We start from the raw sequence: 22570 nt of genomic DNA, 5'->3' as shown, positions 1-22570 counted from the left end.
ACAGGAGGAACAATACACCATCATTGTTATGGTCTGAACAATACACAAAAGCTGCCAGCATTGCCACAACATCAACCACAACAATCACAACAATATCAACAATGACCACAATCTCAACAAGCTCTCCTGGTCCTCCCTGATCCTGCCTGTCTTATCTATGTATGATGAACAACATTCACACGTCAACAGTTGCCAGTAGCTTTGTGTGATGGGGCATTTAGCAAAATTCCTCACCAGGGCATTGCCGGTCACACTGCTGAGCGATACTAGACAACCACCACCACCACAACAATAACCACCACCACAACAACAATAAACCACCACCACCACAACAATAACCACCACCACAACAACAATAAACCACCACCACCACAACAATAACCACCACCACCACAACAATAACCACACTCTCCTCAACTCACCGGAGCACAGCCGGTCACACTGCTGAGCGGTGCTGGACAGCCTGGTGGCATCACACAGCTCGTTGCACGGTCCGCAGGCCTGCACGTGGTCATCATAATACTGATCCCAGGCACACGTGGTCCTGACTGGCCCGCCCCGCACCTCACCCACCTGCCCCGCCATCAGCAGTGTCAGGACAGCAACACTGGCCCCCCTCGCCATCTCCTTAAATCTTTTTTCCGACCCTTTCTTTCTTTCTTTTCTTGTGCCCCTTTCTCCTCTTTCTGTTCCTCACATGCTTATCCTTGTTGTCGCTGTAGCTGTTCTTCTTCTTTTCTTCTTCTTCTCCTGCTTTTTCACCTAACCTGTTACGTTTTCCTACTTACTATGGTGCGTTTCGAGTTTTATGCTTGTTTGGTTTTCTGTTCTTCCCTCCTTCCTTTCGGTTTCCTCTCTCTCTTTTGTTTGTTTTGTTTCTGTATGGCCTTGATCTGTCACGCTGAAAAAAGAGCTGTGCACTCAGTGTTATGCTCTGCTGTCCAGCTCAATGGTGAAAACGCCATTCAATGACAGAAAACTAAGTCCCCAAGCACTCCGAAAGACACAGGCAGGCACGTGTCGCTCCTGTGTTTCTCCTCACTGCTGTCTGTCCGGGCTGCTGTAGAGTTGAGTTTTACGACATCGGTAACTGTCGTGGTGGGGCCCGCTAGGAGTGGCAAAAAGATCACGTGACGTCACGTGACACACCCACACACTCCTCTCTCTCTCTGTCCTCTGTTTCACAAGCTGTTTCACAAGCTGTTTCACACACACACACACACACACACACACACAGTAGGCTCAAAGAGCCGGAACCATGATTCTCCATTTCCTGTCTCTGGTGAGCCAAAGGCGTGCAGCTGATCTACCGCACTATGAATCGACCGTTTGCGACGTGCCAGGGTGACAGGTAAGTCTGGTGTGCGCCCACACACACACACACACACACACACACTCCTCTCTCTCTCTCCTTTTCCCCCAAAGTCAAGCTGATTCAGCTTTCGTTGAAAACTGGCAGCTTGAACCAGTTTGAATCAGTCAGTCCGCCCGTCCGCCCGTAAGTCAGTCAGTGTGTTCGTCAGTCAATCTGTCTGTCTGTCTGAAGTTCTGCAGTTTTCGAGAGAGAGGGGATGGGGTGTGTGTGTGTGTGTGGGGAGGGGGGGGGGGCTCTAAAACTGAGAGAGAGAGGGGGGAAGAGAGAGGAGGGGTAGGGGAAATCGAAATCGAAACTTTTTTATTGAGGGAAAAAGGAATAGGCACTTATCGGCCTGTTTTCATCCTACCCTCGTAAAGAAAACGTATAAACTAATCTAGGAAATACAAGAAGACTGAAAAAAGAAGGAAAAAAAAACCCACTTTGCATGGCAACAACAACAAGAACAATAAATGGCATAGAAAATACACAGTTCCCCACAAAATGCAAAATGCTTTTGTGTGAAGGAGAGAGGGAAGAAGAAGGTAAGAGAGGAAGGGATGCGAGGAAGGAAAGAGAGGAAAACTGTTGAGAGAGAGAGAGAGAGAGAGGGAGGAGGGAAGAAAAGAGGAAGGGAGGAAAGGAGATAGACAAATAGACAAGGATATTGAGAATACATCATTTGTTTATCAGTCTCAGTAATTTCAAGGATTCGTAGAAATTAGCTCTGACATTAGATGTTTATGATATAGTCTTTTGAAGACACTGAGACTGGAGTTTATATTTAGTGTAGATGAAATAGAATTCCATAAATATCCACCAGAGTATGTGAGACTTGTTTTATAAAGATCAGTTCTTGGCCGAGGCAAAGTTATTTTATGTGTGTGACGGTGACTATTTACTGGAAAATTACTTATGAGAGAGGGTGGGGCATAACCTGATAATATTTTGAACATAAATATGGCTTTATTATATTTAAGTTTAATTTTCAATGGCAATATATCAAGTTCTATATAATCAGAAACATATAAAAAGGACGATTTTAGAATAACTAATTTAAGAGCACGCCTATGAAGACTTAGGAGTGGTTTTAGGATGTTATCACTCGCTGAATCCCAGACACTTGAGGCATAGTTTATATAAGATTCAATGTAGGCGTGAAAAAAATATTTTTCGAGTATGTAAATTTAAAAAATGTTTTATTTTAGAAAGTTGATATACCTTTTTGGAAATAGTTTTACATAACATTGATATGTGATCAGACCAGGTCAAGTTGTTATCAATAATTACCCCAAGAACCTTGTGACTGTCGACTTCTTCAATGACTTTGCCATTTATAAAAAGGGAGGAGGAATTAGATGCAAGAGTTTGACGCTTCTGTCTGGTTGTAATCAACATGTATTTGGTTTTTTGTGGATGCAAACTCATGTGGTTTAGTTCAGACCAATCAGTTAACTGATTAATACTTACCTGCAATGTTCTGGAAACTTCAGAGAGTTTAGAATTGTCAACGTGTTAAGTCGTATCATCAGCAAACAGTTCACATAATGCAGTGATAAATAAATGTAAATCATTTATATAAATGGAAAACAATATTGGTCCCAACACAGAACACTGAGGAACACCATATTCAATAGGTAATAGAGAAGATTCTTTTCCATTAATTATCACCAGTTGTTTCCTATCAGATAAAAATGAGTGCAAGAGATCTAATGTATTGTTTGATAAGCCATAAATTCTAAGTTTTTTAAGAAGAAGTGCATGATCAATCACATCAAAGGCTTTTGCGAAGTCTACAAATAGAACTCCAGTAAAGTTATTATTATTTATATTAGTCAGCCACTTGTCAACTAAGGATGTTAGTGCAGTGTGGCATGAATGATTAGGTCTGAAACCAGACTGACTTGGATGAAACAGATTAAAGGAATTAAAATGACTGAAAATGTGTTTTTTTTAATGTGGGTTTCTATGGGTTTTGACAAAGTAGACAAGATTGAAATTGGTCTTTTATTTGAAGGCTCTGTTTGATCTCCTGACTTTTGCCAGTTTAAATGCCTTGGGAAACTGATTTTTCGTTATACATAAATTGTAAATGTAAGTAAGGGTTTCAGAAACAACTGGTGCAGAAAGTTTCAAAATTTTACTATCAGTTCCATCCAAGCCTCTGGTTCCGGTTTGTTTTAAGTGTGATAATGCATTGCAAACTTCATGAACAGCCATTAAGGGAGTTTTTGAGTCAGACGAAATATGTTTTGACGTACAGAATTCACTTAAACCTTCAAGAGTATTATTTAGATACCTATCAGATTTTACAGTTGAACTACCTATTTCACAAAAATGTCTATTAAGTTTATCAGGAGATATATCACTGACTGATGTACTTTTAGTATTGGCATTACGATTAGTGATCTGGTTTGTCGCTTTCCAGATTGATTTACTATCAGCTTTTGAAGAAACTAGTTCTTGAAAATATTTCTGTTTAGCCACACGGTTCAGGTATTTAACCAAATTCCTTTGTCTAGCATACTCTTCTTTGGTTCCTATTTTTAGCAATGCATCTCTTAAATCCATGGCATTTTGAAGATCTTGTGTAAGCCATGGTACTTTCGAATTAATACTAACACGTTTAGATTTTAATGGAGCATTTTTACCATATACATTAAAAAAAATTATGATACCAAACTTCAAATGCCTCATCAGGATCTGTGAACTGATAAACAACAGAAATATGCGAATTAATTAAATGAAACAAAAACTTATCAGGATCGAATTTTGAGAAGTCTCTATATTTAATTAATGTGTGACAATTTCTAGGAACTTTGACACCTTTCTTTAACCATGTTAAACAAATAGGAAAGTGGTCACTGCAACCATAAGCTGGTGAACATATCTCAACTATATTATGTATTGTAGATGCATAAATGTGATCAATAAGAGATTGTGAAGATGGAGTAATTCTAGTTGGCTTGTCTATCAATTGAGTAAGATGAAATGATTCCACAGTATGTGTCCATAATTTATTAGGTTTTTATAAATCAATATTGAAGTCGCCCAATAATATTAATTCATCAGAAAAAGAAGTAACGTCTTCCATCAAAAGAGTAAAATTGTCCCTCCAATGAACATATTCAGCTGGATTTCTATAAATAAAACCCAAATGAACTGGTTTACATCTTTTTAAGTTGACCTGTATCCATAAGGATTCAATACAATAAAGATCAGGGAGGTGCACTTGTTTAAAATTAATGCTCTGGTGGACATATATCAATAACCCTGTTTCCATAGTTCGCGTAGGATCTCTACGGACAACATTATACCCTGTCATTTTTAGTTCAGAATCACATATATTGTGAGATAATCGAGATTCAGCTATACCAAAAACATGAAAATACGCACCGGAATTATGTAAAATAAGCGATACATCTGTCAGTTTACTAACAACATGACTGATATTAAGAAATCCAATTCTAAGGCCATCTTAGGAAGGCCACACATCAAGTGTGCTCGGCATTGTTCTCTACACTTCACGAGAAAATGCAAAATTTTATCAAACATACAATAATCACAATGTTAAATAAAGGCTGAGGGTCAACTGCACAAATGACAACAACTAAACACGGTAATTTACAGAGATAAGAGACGAAATATCCAAATCACAAGCAAAAAGTAGAAAATTACCGACAAGAAAAAAGACCTTTAACAAACCGTTTATAAGTACAAGGTATCATTCACTAAGTACTTGTACTTTTCTCTAAATGTGACACAAGTGCAAATGTCACATTTATTGGACCACAAGTCAACAATACACTTTTCATGATGGTCCGGCAAATTAGTGGGCATTATATGACAATCATACCTACACGCACGTACGCACGCACGGCACGCGCACGATCACACACACACACACACACACACACACACACACACACACACACACACACACACACACACACACACACACACACACACACACACACAAAACATATTTATGTACACGATAGAAAATGGAAACACTACCTTTTGATTTTACGTTAATCCTAGGCGGCTGGGTAGATTTCATATCGATATTAGAAGGAATTATTATTATTTTTTAATCAATCATTAAATAAAAATAAAAATAAAAATAATAAGGGGGTGGGGTGGGGTGGGGGCCTGCTATGACGGAGTGAAATGTTGCTGAGACAAAAGACGTGATGCCATTCTCAGTAACTGTTCTGCATAAGGATGGGGAGTTGGGATTATTCATTCCATACGTCCTACTCTGTGAGCGAAACGCATTTCTGTTCATGGGTGTGTCAATATGATGATGACTGAATGCAGAGCTCTGAGTGGGCAAAGGGTGAACAGGAAGACTGGGTTCAGGGTTATGTGGGAGGGGGTTCACTGGAAATTCTTTGGGGGATGATCTTTGCATTAAAGGGGGAAAATGTTCAAGGGATGAAAATGGAGGGCAGTCTTCTGGAGTAAATTGATGGTTGGCACGATCATGGTTATTCTGAGCACTTACATAAGGGTGAAATGATGAAGAACTAGGGTAAGTCAAAGCCGAGGGCTGTCTTGGTTCAGAGGGGTTTTAACTTGATTGTGAAGGTAATAATCAAATGGAAAATTCCTGACAGGCACATTCCGCCACAGATTTTTCAGATTGTCCGCAAGTTTCGCAGTGCCTCGGACATTTGGGTGAATGACGTCACTGTACAGACTCCTATCTTCTGCAAAACTGGGGAAGTTGTCAATATATGTAGCGTTATGTTTGTCACAAGCCACCTTTAAATTGCGGTTTGCTGGAAAGATGGTATTATTGAATAATGTCTGCCTCTGGCAGGAAGAATGGAACTGAAGCTGACACGAGCATTTGGAAATTTCTGATTACATAAAACAATGAGGGATGACCAGGTACCGACAGAAATGGGACCTGACTGGCATGAACTGACACCAACATGTACGATCAGTTCCTTTAAAAATGGGGTTACGGACAACGAGGGAAGCCACGAGAGAAGGTCTTCGATGGAGATACCTGGGACACATATTTTAAATGGTCGTTCATGTCTAAGCACTAAACGTTTGGGATTAACGTAGCGCAGCACAGAGTCCCCAACCAGCAACACAGTAGTTCTGTAAGGAACAGACATACGACACAGCGTGTCAAAAGGGGATGATGCATTGTGGACACCATCTGGCTTGACCGCTTGGGTATCTTTCCCAGAATGTGTGTCTGCTGATAGATATGTTTTGTTCTTTGACACATCAGTATTTGTGTCAGAGAGGACAGAATAGAAATTCTTGGTCTGAACAGCACATTCTACAGATTCGCCGTCCTGTTGAGGGGGAAGAGGAGAGGGGTCTGTGGAACATTCCCCTTTGTCACTGACGGGAGACAGACTGTCAGGGGTCTGTGACTTGGCTTCTGAAGCCGGCTTTGAGGAAGTATTATGTATACTGGATTGTGTCTCAGTCACTGTGTCCATGCGGACATCTTTAACAGGACTAACATCATCCCGTGTTTGACTGAATGGCACTGTTTCTGTTTGCGTGCAGACATCAGAATGGGTAAAAATGTTTTTCACAAAAGTATCAGGTAACGTTTGCGTGGAAATTGTGACACAGTCTCCCTGAAATGATTTACTTCTTTTTATCTGAGACTGTAGAGAACCTAACTGAGTTTTAATAGAATTGTTTTCTTTCACAATTTGTTTGTTGACAGTTTCTAAATTTGTCACAACAGTTTTCATGTCATCTATCTTATCACAAATATAATTGAATTTATCAGATATGTTTACACGCAGATCATTTTTCGTTGCAGTTTTTATATCATCAATGATAGAGTTATATCATCTGTGGAGAGCTCCATTGTGGGCAAGGAATTAACAGTCTGTTCTAGCTTGGTCATTCTGTTCTTCAAGGCTGTCACTAGGCTGGAGGCTGTTGGCACTGTAGCCTTGTACAAAGAACGCCTGCATTGAAGTCGAGTCCGTTTGCTGATTGGAGTCCTGTCTTTCTTTGTCGTAACGTTGTGGTCAGTGTTCACATCATCATGCACAACTGGTGAGGTAGGGGGGTAAAGGACGACACCTTCCTGCACTGGTTTGGCAGAGTCCGAGTCCTGGATGAGATGAGACTGTGAAGGTGGGGGAAGGTCCTTACCAGTAGGGTCAGATGAAAAGACCACCTGAGTCAGATCCACGGAAGGCTGTGTAAGGGAAATATTCTCAGAAACAGCACTGATAAAGCCAATAGAAGGTTCCAGTAAGGAACGTGACAGTTTTTCACAGTTTTTGTCACGAAGAAAATAGTCAATGAACATTTTTATAATTTCACATTCACAAGTGTCCCATTGCGGGCAATCGATGCCTTGACAGAGTTGTGTTCCATGCGATTGTGCAGTAAAATACAGAGAAAGAGTGATGGACTTGGTTGACCGGAAAAGAATACGGAAAACAGTTTTTGCAAGAGAAGAGGGAGAGGGAAAAGACACAATGACTGGTGGCGGAGATAAAGCAGTATCGTGCACATTATAGTCACAGTAGGTGAAGGAAATGTCACTGTTAGTGATGGCTGAATAACGATACAACAGACAATTCCTCCACAGAGTTAATTCGTCAGTTGAACAGGAAAAACGTTTTTGAAATAAATCCAGGGTGAGTTTTCATTTACTACCACCGTTTTCCTCACATATGGATACGGGACTGGCCATGATCACAGTTACACACACACACAATACACACCACATTCATCTACTCACAGTTCCGGACCGCCATGACTCCAGAGTTCAGTGCATGGCAAAAAACATTATCATGGATGCTGGACAAGTAAATTGCATCTTGGACGCTGAAGAAGATATCCAACAGCAAAAGTACCACACAACACAGTACCACACACAGTACCACACAACACAGTACCACACACAGTACCACACAACACAGTACCACACAACACAGTACCACACAACACAGTACCACACACAGTACCACACAACACAGTACCACACACAGTACCACACAACACAGTACCACACAACACAGTACAGTACCACACAACACAGTACCACACAACACAGTACCACACACCACAGCCAGAACGGCACGGACACCGTGTGTGAAGACCGCGGCAGGTGAGTGCAGGTGTGCCAAGTTGCACAGCGATCAAGATTCACGAAATCAGATGAATCATAGTTGTTGTTTTTATATCCACTTGTGCAGAACAATTTCACCAAGATAAATAAACAAATCACAGTAACATTGAAACAATAAATAACACGTAATTAACTAAAATAGTGATATTTCATGACGAGCGCCATAAAAGGCCGCCTCTCTCTTTCATGAACACAGCTCAGAGAGACAGGGGGACAGAGAAAGAGAGTGAGAGAAAGCGGAGGGGTAGGAAAGAGAGAGAGAGAGGAGGGGATGGGAAAAGAGAACGAGGAGGGGTAGGAGAGAGAGAGAGGAGGAGTAGGGGAGAGAGAGACCAGACCAGACCAGATGATTTATTCAGACAGGCAATAGCCCCTACTGAAGGGGTTTAAACAAAGTACAATTGTCAATCAGCCCTAATGTCTGTAGAAAAAGGAAGTGCTATCTACATAAGGTATGAATACATCAACAAACTATTAGTTTGTGTAAACATCTCTTACCCGTTTGGGAGATTTATGCAGAAATAGTGCTAAATGTGTACAGTTTGATTATTTGCAGATGAGATGAAGGGTGTTAACTTGACTCCTGTGGGAGGGTGGTGGAGAGATAAAGAGAGAGAGAGAGAGAGAGGGAGAGATAAAGAGAGAGAGAGAGAGAGATAGAGAGAGAGAGAGATAAAGAGAGAGAGAGAGAGAGAGAGATAAAGAGAGAGAGAGAGAGAGAGAGAGAGAGAGAGAAAGAGAGAGAGAGAAACGAAAGAACGAACTTTTTATTCAGATAAGGCCAGAGCCCCTTACTGAAGGGGGATTCATTGATAAATGATAATTAGAAAATGACATGACACAGTAAATAGACAATTCATATCAACCAAAAAATAGTAAACACAATATCAACCAAAAATAGTTAACAAAAATATTCAACGACATTCACGAGATATCTGTACGTAATCTCTCCAATGCTTCATGTATATATATGGCTAAGTTATACAGAGTACATTCCTGTCTTGAAGACATGAGTAAATTGAACCTAAAATTAGACGGATCTCTATAATATTTCGGTTGAATAAGTTTTTGTCTAAGGTCACACAAAGCAGGGCAACAGAATAAAAAAATGTAATTCATCTTCTTTACCCAGACTGCATAAACGGCATGCATACATAGGTTCATTTAGAATGCTATACCTGAAACTATGAGAAGCAATATTAGAAATACCAAATCTAAATTTTGTCAGTGCACATTTTATATATCTGTTCAGTCCTAACTCAATGTGTGGTTCAATCACATGCGATGTTTTAAAAAGTCTAAACTGTGAAAATCTATCGCTAGTTTGTATATGATCATGTCAGTCTTGCCACCTGCAATCAATAATACGTTGTCTGAAACACTTTAAGAAACCTGCAGTATCTTCCACCCCCTGATTATCCCATACAAATGCAAAACTATAAGAATTTAAACAGTGACGAACACCGGCCGCCGTGGCGAAGTGGTTAGCGTCGCGGACTGACGGCTGGGAGGACGCGGGTTCGAATCCCAGCGGAGGTGGGTTTTTCGGCCCGTGGCCGGCTCCTATCCAGAGTTGAGTGTGCTGTGGGCTTCAATGGGGAGACTGGGACCACATAGTCGAGTGTCATCCACTTCAAGGATGCGTCTTTGGGTGTGTTGTTCTAATTACTTGACCAACACTGCAAGTGTCTGTATCTCTCGGGCCTGGTTAACGCCGGGATATCATTATGACAGGAAGCGTATAGTACAGCCTTATCAAGCAGTCCCAAACCAAAATGGACCTCCATAGCGACATCGTCATCGTCATCCTCCTCCTCCATCATCATCAATATAGACAAAACAGTCTCAGAGTCTGTGGCCTTTCATGCCCTGCTCTCATGGTGACCTCAGTTTCGATGCCTCTCCACTTCTGTGCTTGGGGTGAGTCCTGTCAATGTCTTCAGTGTCGGCAGATTCCCGGGGGGGTGGGGGGTGGGGGCTGTTGTTTGAGGGACGTGGTGGCGGTCTCCACTCTGGGAGGGACGCTCACTCAGTCTGGGTCCACGACTAAGCCATCATTGTCGTTAGTAGGGGGCTTAGTAGGTGGTGTCCTAAGTACGTTAAATCAGAACAGGCACCACTGAACACCACCGAAGTGACTCAGCAGCAGTGCAGGGTCTCCTCTGGTGTGTGGCCTCCTAGCGACCTAACATCGATGGTTCCCTGCGGGCTGCACGATTTTTCATCTGTTAGTCTTATCCCCAATACTTTGATTCGTTCTTGAAAAGCCTTGTAGCAGGGTAGGTGGTGGAGGAGAGTGAGAGGGGGATATTGGTGGTGGTGGAGGCGTCAAGCGTCAACATGCAACAGGTGGGTGTGCCAAACAACCGCAAGTCATCTCCTTGTCAAGCGTGCCTGTCCTAACTGCAAAGCGCGCACTTGCTATTCTTAGCCTGCTAGTCATTGCCATAGCAATTCGTGTATACGTGCAAATAGGTCACTGGCTGTGACCTAGATCAAGGTTATCATACACCCACATGACATGTTATACATACCGATTTCTGTTGCCATCATAGTTATTCGGGTTAGTGAGCTTTCATGCACACACGTAGGCCTACACGCATCCACGTGCGCTCTCCAGTGTGCGTGAATGCACGTCGTGCAGGTGTGTGTGTGTGTGTGTGTGTGCTTTCACAGGCAGATCCAACGCCATAACTTTTCCGCACTCATTTCGGGAAAATCCGGAACAGTGCACGTGCATTTCCGGACGTAAAACACACAGTAAACCGAAAACGACCGGCTGGGACCTTCCCAAGATAACGACATTGTCGGCGCTCCACATTCCGTCGGCGGTGTGTGTGACTGTGATGCACTTGAGTTTTACAGCAGTGCTTCTGGTCAGAAATGCAGGCCGCTGCAAATGTGCCATAGCCATAGACATGCGGAGATGTAAACATATATCTCAGTGCTGTATGCGCAGAACATAGTCTCGTCCGCTCCGTGCCTTGCACTCATCCAACCAGAAATCTTCATACAGTTTCCGATTCACCAACCGATGATAGCCACACAATTACCTCCCTCACACACACACACACACACACACACACACACACACACACACACACACACACACACACACACTCCCAACACTTGTATTCAAACAAACCGAAGTCCATTTTCATAGACATTATTTTTTTCCAGGGGCTTTTAATTTTACGTTCTTGATTCATGCAGAGAAAAGGGGACTTAAACATGTGTCGTCGCTCACTCCGTGATGACACACACACACACACACACACACACACACACACACACACACAAAGAAGAAGAAGGAAGAAAAAAAGCACAAACACAAGTAACACACACACACACACACACACACACGCACGCACACACACAAACATGCCTGCTTCACACAGCATTTTATGCACATCAGAGAGAGGGTTAATATATAATCAACTGCAATTGAGCAATGACTCCACAAACGACTGTACAAGGACACAAAATTTCATTCACTTCAATATTCACAAACATGAAATGAATACTTATTTCAATTAAAATACAGAATACAAAATTCATGTTCAACTTCAGCCAACCAAAAATAAATAAACAAATTAAATAAAAATCTGCAACTTCTTACATCAAATACAGCTGACATATACACACACACGAAAAAAAGGGAAAAAAAGAAAAGAAAAGAAAAAACAATTAAGGAAAATAATTGGTATCAAACATGTATCAAAAATCAAACTCTTCAATGAAAGGTTGCTTTACGAACTTGTGTGGTTATCTGTGTAGCCGTGTCCTGAGTGGTTATTCAAGGGTACGACACAAAAGACTTAACTAAATGATGATTGAATGAATTAAAGGACAAACAAGAAGAATTCCCACGCACAGGCCAGGAACATAAAGAGGCCAGTCACAAATGGGTTTTTCTATTGTTTTATTTACAATAGTTATGAGAACATAAAAGAGAAAACTAAGAAGAGAAGATGATGAAAAAAGAAGACTAAGAGAAGACAACTAGAAGAAGATGAGAAGATAAAAAGAGAAGACAGTGCCTGGAATGACACAAACAAATGTCATTAGCACAACATGTCGGCACAAGTGAATAGTAAAGCACATGTATACATATTACATGGAAAGATTACCACTTGGAAATGCATATGTGTGAAGACCAAACACTGACATCAAATGAAATTTCTAATACATTTAAATAGCGCAGTTAAAGTGATTGAAGCTATGCTGATTTAGTGAAAGTACACTGACAGTATAGATTAGGTAAAGCTTATACTGTGTCAAAGTGACTCGAATGAATCAGTTTATCATGTTGCACTATACTGGAGTAAGCCGTATAGGAGAGAGCATGACAACTAAATTACAATTAACAGACTGATACATATCAGGTGGTTTTAACCAATAACTGATATTAATCAATCACTATCTTGTAATCACAGCAGAATACTACACACATCTTAGAGTGCTGAGCACACTGGAGCAGTACAACTGATATCAGCATGTAAAATACATGAATAATAAACAAGATAATAGAATCAGTGGCTTTGATATTATACTGGCAAACTGATAGACCAGGTAGTAAGTGAAGAACCATCATGGCTTAACCATTAAGTGGTGAATGAACTTTATGCATTCACTAGAACATTCTGGAACAAACTATTTGTGTCCAGGGACGTCACTGACTGTGACGTTAGGAAGACTCAAATGGCTACTGCTACGAGCATATGACGACATGGCGATTTTCTAGATCAATCATAGCTGAGCTGTGACTAACATGTCAAAGCAATAACTGAACAAAGAATTAACTGAACAAAGCAATAACTGAACATACTCATATGAACACAAGTACTGTGTCGAACAATACAATTTACAAATCAACACATTCTACACACTAGTACTTACAGCAATACGTAGTAAGGTGTTAACCGTTGTGAGAACACACACGACACACACTCATACTGCCCGCGACGCAGCAAGAGAGAGAGACAGCAGGTCTGGTCAGATGACTGACCAGGTAAGAAATGACCACTCATCCGACTATTGGAGTTTAACGACCTATTGGCGTCTACACCCTTAAGGTCAAGTTTGTTCGGTTGACCACTCATCACTCACTGCGCCAATTTATGCAAGTTAAGCGGACCGCAAAGGCCGTCACGTGTGCTGCGAATCGTCACTAATCAGCCAAATCGGACAACAAACTGTGTTCGTAACAAGGTGTTCAGTGACAGATTTCTAAATGATTCCTGAACTGATTTTCGTCGGATAAGTTGCAAAAGAAAGAGCTCAACACCTACTTTATCATGAGTATAAAATGAAGTGTTGATTATTTAAGATGAATTTATAATCTTATTTTAAGTCACCTGAACAGGGTCAGTTTTAACGAGCTCGTCGCGGAAAATTACAAACTGCATTAAATCAGTTTAACGTAGGCAAACATAAATGGAATAGACTTAAAGATGGAATTATGACGATTCCGCAAGTATATAATACTTGTAGTTTACTGATCTGACAAAAGAGTTATTAATTAATTACGGTGGAACAGAAACACAATTTTGCGCTCAGCCAATGACGTACCGCGATGCGACACTGGGCGAGCCTTGAGTAGGCTGTCTGGCGAGAACACAATGAGTGGAGTGAGTCACACAACCTATGCGAGTCGTTTAGGGACAGCGGGTTTGTTGCGAAAACCGTCGCCTGCTGTAGCTCGTGTGTGAGCAGTGTTGGAGCAAGCATAGCGCGCTTGGTCACATCTGTAAAGCAAAGTGGTGCACCTATACAACAATTGTGATTGTGCTGTGCCCTTAAGCAGTATATCAATTTTATCCAGAAAACTCATTACATCCTTCCAAGAATTAAACAGAAAAGAACATGAAATGCAATGCAATTTGGACATACATATCTGAGTATGAATAAATGTTCACACATTAATTTTCACTCCTTTTTTTTAAGATAAATGTTTTCTAATTGCATGTACATTAAAAATGTTCATTCCCACTTCAGCTGTGGGTTTTCATCTCAGACGTAAGCAAGTCCGCAACATGAAGTAGTAGCCAGAACAGAATTCCACGATCAGAAAAGTGAATTAAAATCGTGACATTTATTTCCTCCTTGGAAGTGCTCTTTGAGACAAAAGGTTTGGGTCCTTGTGCGTGCGTGCGTGCGTGCGTGCGTGTGTGTGCGTGCGTGTGTGTGCGCGTGTGTGTGTGTGTGTGTGTGTAAAACAACAGAAAACATACTGTTGATAGCACCACTGTCCCCCCTGTCCTGCCACCCCCTTCCCCCTAATCTTTCTTTAAATCCCTGCTGTAGTTCATTCTCTCCTCACTGCACGTTTATTCCCCCTCCCCACCCCCCTCACACCCCCCTCTTTCCCGCAGCGCCAGCCAAGTCCGTAGCACAGATCAGTGAGGGTGATTTGCATAGTTACAAGTCGCCGTGATCCCGACCGGCAACTGAGCCACTACCTCCACCACCACCATCACCATGGCCCTTTCCCCCCTACTCAGCCCACCTCTCATCACCTCTACTCAGTCTCAGCACGAGTACTGCTGATGCTGGACATGCCAGAAGGCCGCAGAGCTGGGAGCCGCGGGGTCCGTTTCCGCGATGCCGTATTGCACGTGGTCCCCCTGTGTGGCGGCAGTGCCCAGGAGAGGAGACATCTGGCGCTGCCAGCCGTTCACGACTTGGTCTGCAGCCATGTCTTCGTTGGAGACCTGCACCGGGGTGCTGACGCGCGTGGCCTGCTCGCTATTGGTTGGCGGGTTAGTGACGTCACGTCCGGGTGCGGGCTGGTAGCGGCCCTGCGTCTGCCTGAAGCGGTGAACTGCTGTGAGGCCCAGGATGGCGACCACGGCCATGACGCTGACCGTCACCGTGGCGACGATCCCTGGAAGCCAGGAGGAGGAGGTGTGGCCGGTGTCTGTGTCTGGGCTGGTGGGGTGTGACCTCCCCGCCCCGGCTTGTTTGGCCTCCACGTGTTCTGGAGAGAGAGACAAGACGTGTGGGAGAAACACTTCAGATTTCTCTTCTCTCTGTGTCTGCGTCTGTGTCTTTGTGTCGGTCTCTGTGTCTCTTTGCCTTTGTCCCTATTTCCATTGTCTTCACCGCCTGTCTCTTTGTCTGTCTCCAACTCTCTGTCTTTACAACTTCCCAATCTCTCTCTTGCATACACATACACACAAACACATGCAATCACCACCTTACCATTCACCATCTTACCGTTCATTTCTTCCACCCACCCACAAAATTGTTGTCCCTCACATTCCTTTTAAAAACTCGAGCATATCATGTGATGAAAATAACAATATCAAAAAGCGAAGAATGAATGAATCAACGAACGAATGAATGAAAGATTGATTGACTGAATGAATAAATGACTCGGGGGTCCACTTACTGCCACATCTGTGCAAGCAGTCATGGCTTCTACCCTTCGCGTCTCCTTCACTGCAGAGCTCGCCACAAGGGGCACAACTTTTGGCCACTGGGTCATAGTACTGGTCAGCCAGACACTTGGTGGAGGCAACGTACTCTGTGAGGAAAAAAAAGGAAATATTTGTAATTTTTGAAAGACGTTTGACTCAGTGTCTGTATGGATTCGGATCGAGAAAAAAAAGAGAAGATAATAACATGGAGAAGAAAAAGAAAAAGAAAAAAAAAAGAGGGAGATTATAAAGAAAACTTGCGATATAACGGATAAAGGAATGGGGAGGGGGGGAGGGGGGGTGAATCTCAGGACGAAGTGATTTAGAAATAAATGAATCCAATACCTATTAATGTTTAAAAAATAACAATAATAGAAACAAAAGCGATACCATTACAGGGACAGAGCGGAACGTGTGTGTGTGTGTGTGTGTGTGTGTGTGTGTGTGTGTGAACATAGCACAAGAGAACTGTGGAAGCGAATTCCCTTGTGACATGAAAATATGACATAAAAATAACCGTGCAACAATGAAAAATGGAGTGTATATACCAGTACATACAAATTATGATTTAAGGTTTACAACCTATTCGCTTTTGTTGGGGTCAAGTTGATGTGGTCCATGCATCCTACTACAAATCAAGACCAACTGACGTGAAAGATATTTCGTCTGGAGACACTCATACACGTAAGTCAGCATTCACTTTGGAATTCGGTTAATGTATGAGTGCGCGCGGTGCGCGAATGTTATGTTGCCACCCCTATGTTTTGCCTTGATGGGGGCAAAGACGAGACAGTAAAACGAGGTCATCAGACGGCGGGAAATCACGACACGCAGTGCTTGAAACGAATGAGGACTGACGCATTGCCCCGCCAACATCCTATATATAGATCTACCGGCCGGATCCCCCCTCCCCCCGCCCTCCCGATCCCCCCTCCCCAATGATCTAAAAATAGCTCACCACTCTCAATCCGCACAGTGTGTGTGTCGCGTGCACATGTTTCTCTCTGTGTGTGTGTGTGTGTGTGTGTGTGTGTGTGTGTGAAGTGTGTGAGTGTAGGCTATGTGTGTATAATATTATTGTGTGAATAGTGTGTGTGTTTAGCGAGCAAGCGCATGCGTATCAGTGTAGGTCCGCCTATGTTTAAGTGTTGGTTAATTGTTTGTGTGTGAAGTGTGCATGTGTGTGTAAGTGTGTGTGAAGAGTGTCTGTTTATTTTGCGTGTATATTCAGTAAGGGCAAGCATGCGTGTGTGTGTGCCAGTGTGTGTAAGTGTGTGTCAATTGTGCGTATATGTGAAGTGTGTATGTGTGCACATGATACTGACGTGTGTGAGGAGTCTCTGTTGTGCGTGTGTGTTTGAAGTGCAGGTATAAAATTATGCCGGTGTGTTAACGCGTGAATGTTCAACCACAAACGCGGTGAGAGGAATGACAATTGAAAGAATATTCAGTTAAACCATCACTCAGCAGTCGCGATTTCGGTGAACTTGACATTCATGAACGCGCTTTCGTGGGAACACCATGAAACATCAGCGAAAATCAGCTCATTGACGGAGTATGACGTAACAACGAAGAATTAAAAAAAAATAACAGAAATGTGTTTTTAGTTCGGAGGACAGTTTCCACAGTCTATGAACTTGAGTCAGCAGCACTCAGAAATCGGCCAGCGAACCAGACTGACACACACCAGGTACGGATAAGTTGTGTTGCCTCAGTTTCCACTTCCCTCCCACTGGTCTAAAGACAGGGGAGATCAGCGAGTTCCTTCCCTCTCCCCCTCCCCCACGTCCTCTCCCCCGCCCCCCTTACCACCCTCCCCACCCCACCCCCTTCACCCTCCCGGCCCACACAAGTCTGAGGACACACCTCTCTCTATTAACCAATGAAACGGCGATATTGCATGGTGTGTGTGTGGGGGGGGGGGGGGAGACCTCTCGCGACACACGCACACACTGTTTGGGTCTGCGCTCATCATTACGTTGGTTCAGGACAACCACACCCTTACTCTCTGTGGCTGTGGAATAAGGTGACGGGGGAGAGGAAGTGTGTGTGTGTGTGTGTGTGTGTGTGTGTGTGTGTGTGTGTGTCTGTGTGTGTGTGTGACTGAAATTATATGTCTATGGTGAGAGAGAGAAAGAGAGACAGAGACAGTGACAGAATGAGAGAGACAGGAAGAAGGATAGAGAGACAGAGAGACAGACAAACACACACACACGTGCGCGCGCGCGCGCGCGCGCACACACACACACACACACACACACACACACACACACACACACACACACACAGCCTTTCGAAAAGCACAGCCTACATCGTGATATTAAATCCAAAAAAAGAAAAGAAAACAGACACCCTTGTTCTGTGCGTCTGCATCACATTGAGAGAGACAAACAGACAGACAGACAAACGGACGGACAGACAGACTAAAGCAGAAATGCTGTAGGGGGTTTGAACAGAGTCCGTTTTGGATAACATAGGAAGCATGATGCCATCTCCCAAACATAGCATGATGCCATCTCCCAAACATAGCATGATGCCATCTCCCAAACATACATCTCCAAATACAAACATGAGCATGTGTGTGCCACCAAACATAGCAGATGCCAACCCAAACATAGCTGATGCCACCCAAACATAGCATGATGCATATGCCACCCAAACATAGCATGATGCCACCCCAAACATAGCATGATTGCCATCTCCCAAACATAGGCATAGATGGCCACCCAAACATATTCATGATGCCACCAAACATAGAATGGTGCCACCCAAACATAGCATGGTGCCACCCAAAACTAGCATGGTGCCCATCCTCCCAAACATTCGCATGGTGCCACCCAAACATAGCATGATGCCGCCCAAACATAGCATGATGGCACCCAAAACATAGCATGGTGCCATTCTCCCAAACATAGCATGATGCCACCCAAACATAGCCATGTGCCACCCCAAACATAGCATGGATGCCACCCCAACAATAGCATGTTGCCACCCAAACATAGCATGGTGCCACCCAAACATAGCATGTGCCATAGCAGATGCCACCCCAAACATAGCATGATGCCACCCAAACATTAGCCATAATGCCACCCCAAACATAGCATGGTGCCACCAAACACTAGCTATGGTGCCACCCAAACATAGCATGATGCCACCCAAACATAGCATGGTGCCACCCAAACATAGCATGGTGCCACCCAAACATAGCATGTGCCACCCAAACATAGCATGGTGCCACCCAAACATAGCATGATGCCACCCAAACATAGCATGTGCCATCTCCCAAACATAGCATGATGCCACCCAAACATAGCATGATGCCACCCAAACATAGCATGATGCCACCCAAACATAGCATGTGCCACCCAAACATAGCATGGGTGGCCACCCCAACATAGCATGATGCCACCCAAACATAGCAGAGCCCCCAAACATTAGCATGATGCCACCCAAACATAGCATGGTGCCACCCAAACATAGCATGGTGCCACCCAAACATAGCATGATGCCACCCAACATAGCATGGTGCCACCCAAACATAGCATGGTGCCACCCAAACATAGCATGGTGCCACCCAAACATATACCAAAACAACAACGCCAGAGAAACGGAGAGAGCGAGATGTGAGGAGAGAGACAGAGAAGTGAGGTGTATAATGAGCTGGAGACAGCTAAAAACCAGAGAGAGAGAGAGACAAACAGGCAGACAGAGAGAGACACAGAGAAAGAGGGAGAGACAGGGAGAGAGAAAAGAGGGACACAGAGAGTGAAAAAGAGACAGACACTGAGAAAGAGACACAGGGAGACAGAGAGAGATAGGGGTGGTGTAAAGTGTGTGATGAGAGACAGCCAGAAACCAGAGAAAGAGACAGACAGAGAAAATGAGCCTGCATTCCTGAGCTCGTTGGAGCACTCCCTGTCACACTGCTGAGCGATACTAGACAACCACCACCACCACCACAACAACAACAACAACAACCACCACCACCACCACAACAACAACAACAATCACCACCACCACCACAACAACCACCACCACCACAACAACAACCACCACCACCACCACCACCACCACCACCACAACACCACCACCACCACCACAACAACAACAACCACCACCACCACCACCACCACCACCACCACAACAACAACAACAACCACAATAACCACACTCTCCTCAGCTCATTGGAGCACTCCCTATCACACTGCTGAGCGATACCAGACAACCACCACCACCACAACAACAACAACAACCACAATAACCACACTCTCCTCAGGTCACCGGAGCACTGCCTGTCACACTGTTGAGCGATAATAGACAACCACCACCACCACAACAACAACAATAACCACCACCACCACCACAACAACAATAACCACCACCACAACAACAACCACCACCACCACAACAATAACCACACTCTCCTCAACTCACCAGGGCACTGCCTGTCACACTGCTGAGCAATACTAGACAACCACCACCACCACAACAACCACCACCACCACAACAATAACCACCACCACCACAACAACAATCACCACCACGACCACAACAATAACCACACTCTCCTCAACTCACCGGAGCACAGCCGGTCACACTGCTGAGCGGTGCTGGACAGCCTGGTGGCATCACACAGCTCGTTGCACGGTCCGCAGGCCTGCACGTGGTCATCATAATACTGATCCCAGGCACACGTGGTCCTGACTGGCCCGCCCCGCACCTCACCCACCTGCCCCGTCATCAGCAGTGTCAGGACAGCAGCACTGACCCCGAACCTCCTCGCCATCTCCTTCCTTCTCTCTCTGGGTCTCTGTATATCTCTCTCTGGGTCTCTCTCTGAGTATCTGTATGTATATATCTCTCTCTGGGTCTCTCTCTGAGTGTCTCTCTCTCTCTGGGTCTCTGTATATTTCTCTGTGTTTCTCTCTGGGTCTCTGTATCTCTCTCTCTCTCTGGGTCTCTGTATCTCTCTCTCTCTGGGTCTCTGTATCTCTCTCTCTCTCTCTGGGTCTCTGTATCTCTCTCTCTCTCTGGGTCTGTATATCTCTCTCTCTCTCTGGGTCTCTGTATCTCTCTATCTGTGTCTCTCTCTCTGGGTCTCTGTATCTCTCTCTCTCTCTGGGTCTCTGTATATCTCTATCTGTGTCTCTCTCTCTGGGTATCTGTATCTCTCTCTCTCTCTCTAGGTCTCGGTATCTCTCTCTCCCCTGGTCTCTGTATCTCTCTCTATATCTCTGGGTCTTTCTCTCTCTCTCTGTGGGTCTCTCTGAGTCTCTATATCTCTGGGTCTTTCTTTGGGTCTCTGTATCTCTCTCTCTCTCTCTGGGTTTCTTTCTGGGTCTCTGTATCTCTCTCTCTCTCTGAGTCTGTATCTCTCTCTCTAGGTCTCTGTATCTCTGGGTCTCCCACTCTCTCTCTCTCTGTATATCTCTCTGTCTCTCTCTCTGGGTCTCTGTATCTCTCTCACTGGGTCTCTCTCTCTCTCTGTGTAACTATTTCTCTCCCTCTCTCTCTGGGTCTCCTTCTCTCTGGGTCTCTGTCTCTCTGGGTCTCTGTCTCTCTCTGAGTCTGTCTCTCTGGGTCTCAGTTTCTCTCTCTGGGTCTCTGTATCTGTCTCTCTGGGTCTCTCTCTCTTTGTGGGTCTCTGTCTCTCTCTCTTGGTCTCTGTCTCTCCTCTGAGTATCTCTGTCTCTCTCTCCCGCTTCTTCCTCCTCCTCTTCCTGTTCTTCTGTTTATCCTTGTTGTTGTGGTGGTCGTTGTCGTTGTCGTTGTTGTTGTTGTTCTGCTTTTTCTCCTTCTTCAGCTACATCATGATGATGTTGTTCTTGTTGTTGTTGCTGCTGTTGTTTTCCTTCTACTTCTACACTACATGCCTTTTTCTTCTTCACGTTCTCTTTGTGTGTGTGTGTGTGTGTGTGTGTGTGTGTGTGTGTGTGTGTGTGTCTCTTTTTCTCGCTTTTTGTTTCTGACTGACTGCTTTTCTTTCCTCCTTCGCCCTTTCTTTCTTTCTTTCTTTCTTCCCAGTTCTCTCTCTCTCTCTGTGTCTCCCTTTTTTGTTTTCAGTTGTTTTTCCGTTTTTTGTTTCTTTGTTCAGTTTGTTCGCCCTTACTGAATCTGCCACACTGAAAAACGAAAGCGACTCACCAAGTCTCATGCATCAATCTGCTCTGATTCAACGGTAAAAAAAAACAACAACAAAAAAACAACAAGAAGAACTGATACAGTCGCTGACAGAATAGAAGTGAAATCCACACAGCTCAGAAAGGAAGGCAAGCAGGCAGTAGCATTTCACTCAACACTGACGCAGTGTGGTCCGACAGAGTGTCACAGACGCGCAGCGCTCGTTCCTCTCTGTAGTCTGAACGCTGAATGACTCTCTCTCTCTCTCTCTCTCTTTCTGTCTCTCAGCAAGCGCAGTGGCTGTTTTTATGCCGCTTCTGGTCACGTGGCGCTCTCGGGGAATTCCCTAACTTTCTCATGGTTTGGATTGGCTGATTCTCTCACGTGGTATGAGTTCTCAAGCACTTGTTCAGTTCCCGTGACCGCATGAGACACACATTCTTTGAAGGGCTGTGAAGGGCCGGGAAAGGGGAGGGGGGAGGAAGCTCCCGGTCCTCACCGATGATGTGCCTGTGCCTACTTCGTACGTGACAGTTGGAGCAA

The 22570-nt window shown here is 44.0% G+C and overlaps 2 protein-coding genes across 2 annotated transcripts in view; both read right to left on the bottom strand.

The window, feature by feature from the left end:
* The window catches only part of LOC143290865 (uncharacterized), a 5767-nt gene extending 4747 nt beyond the window's left edge, over positions 1-1020 (bottom strand). The window contains exon 1 of the mRNA XM_076600407.1: positions 423-1020. Coding sequence (XP_076456522.1) covers positions 423-518 — 96 coding nt within the window. The 5' untranslated portion in view covers positions 519-1020. The remainder of the gene's footprint in view (positions 1-422) is intronic.
* A 13841-nt stretch (positions 1021-14861) lies between these two features.
* LOC143290853 (uncharacterized) lies at positions 14862-22270 on the bottom strand. The gene is made up of 3 exons (XM_076600396.1): positions 20486-22270; positions 15880-16014; positions 14862-15465 (listed from the first exon to the last, which is right to left on the bottom strand). Exons 1-3 carry the CDS (start codon positions 20691-20693, stop codon positions 15017-15019), a joined length of 792 nt encoding a protein of 263 aa, XP_076456511.1. The 5' UTR covers positions 20694-22270; the 3' UTR covers positions 14862-15016.
* Between the last annotated feature and the right edge of the window lie 300 nt (positions 22271-22570).

Source organism: Babylonia areolata, chromosome 1 (genome assembly GCF_041734735.1).
Source record: "Babylonia areolata isolate BAREFJ2019XMU chromosome 1, ASM4173473v1, whole genome shotgun sequence".
Classification (NCBI taxonomy): domain Eukaryota; kingdom Metazoa; phylum Mollusca; class Gastropoda; order Neogastropoda; family Buccinidae; genus Babylonia; species Babylonia areolata.
Note: the sequence above shows the minus strand (reverse complement) of the source record. Positions and strands in the feature narration are given on the sequence as shown.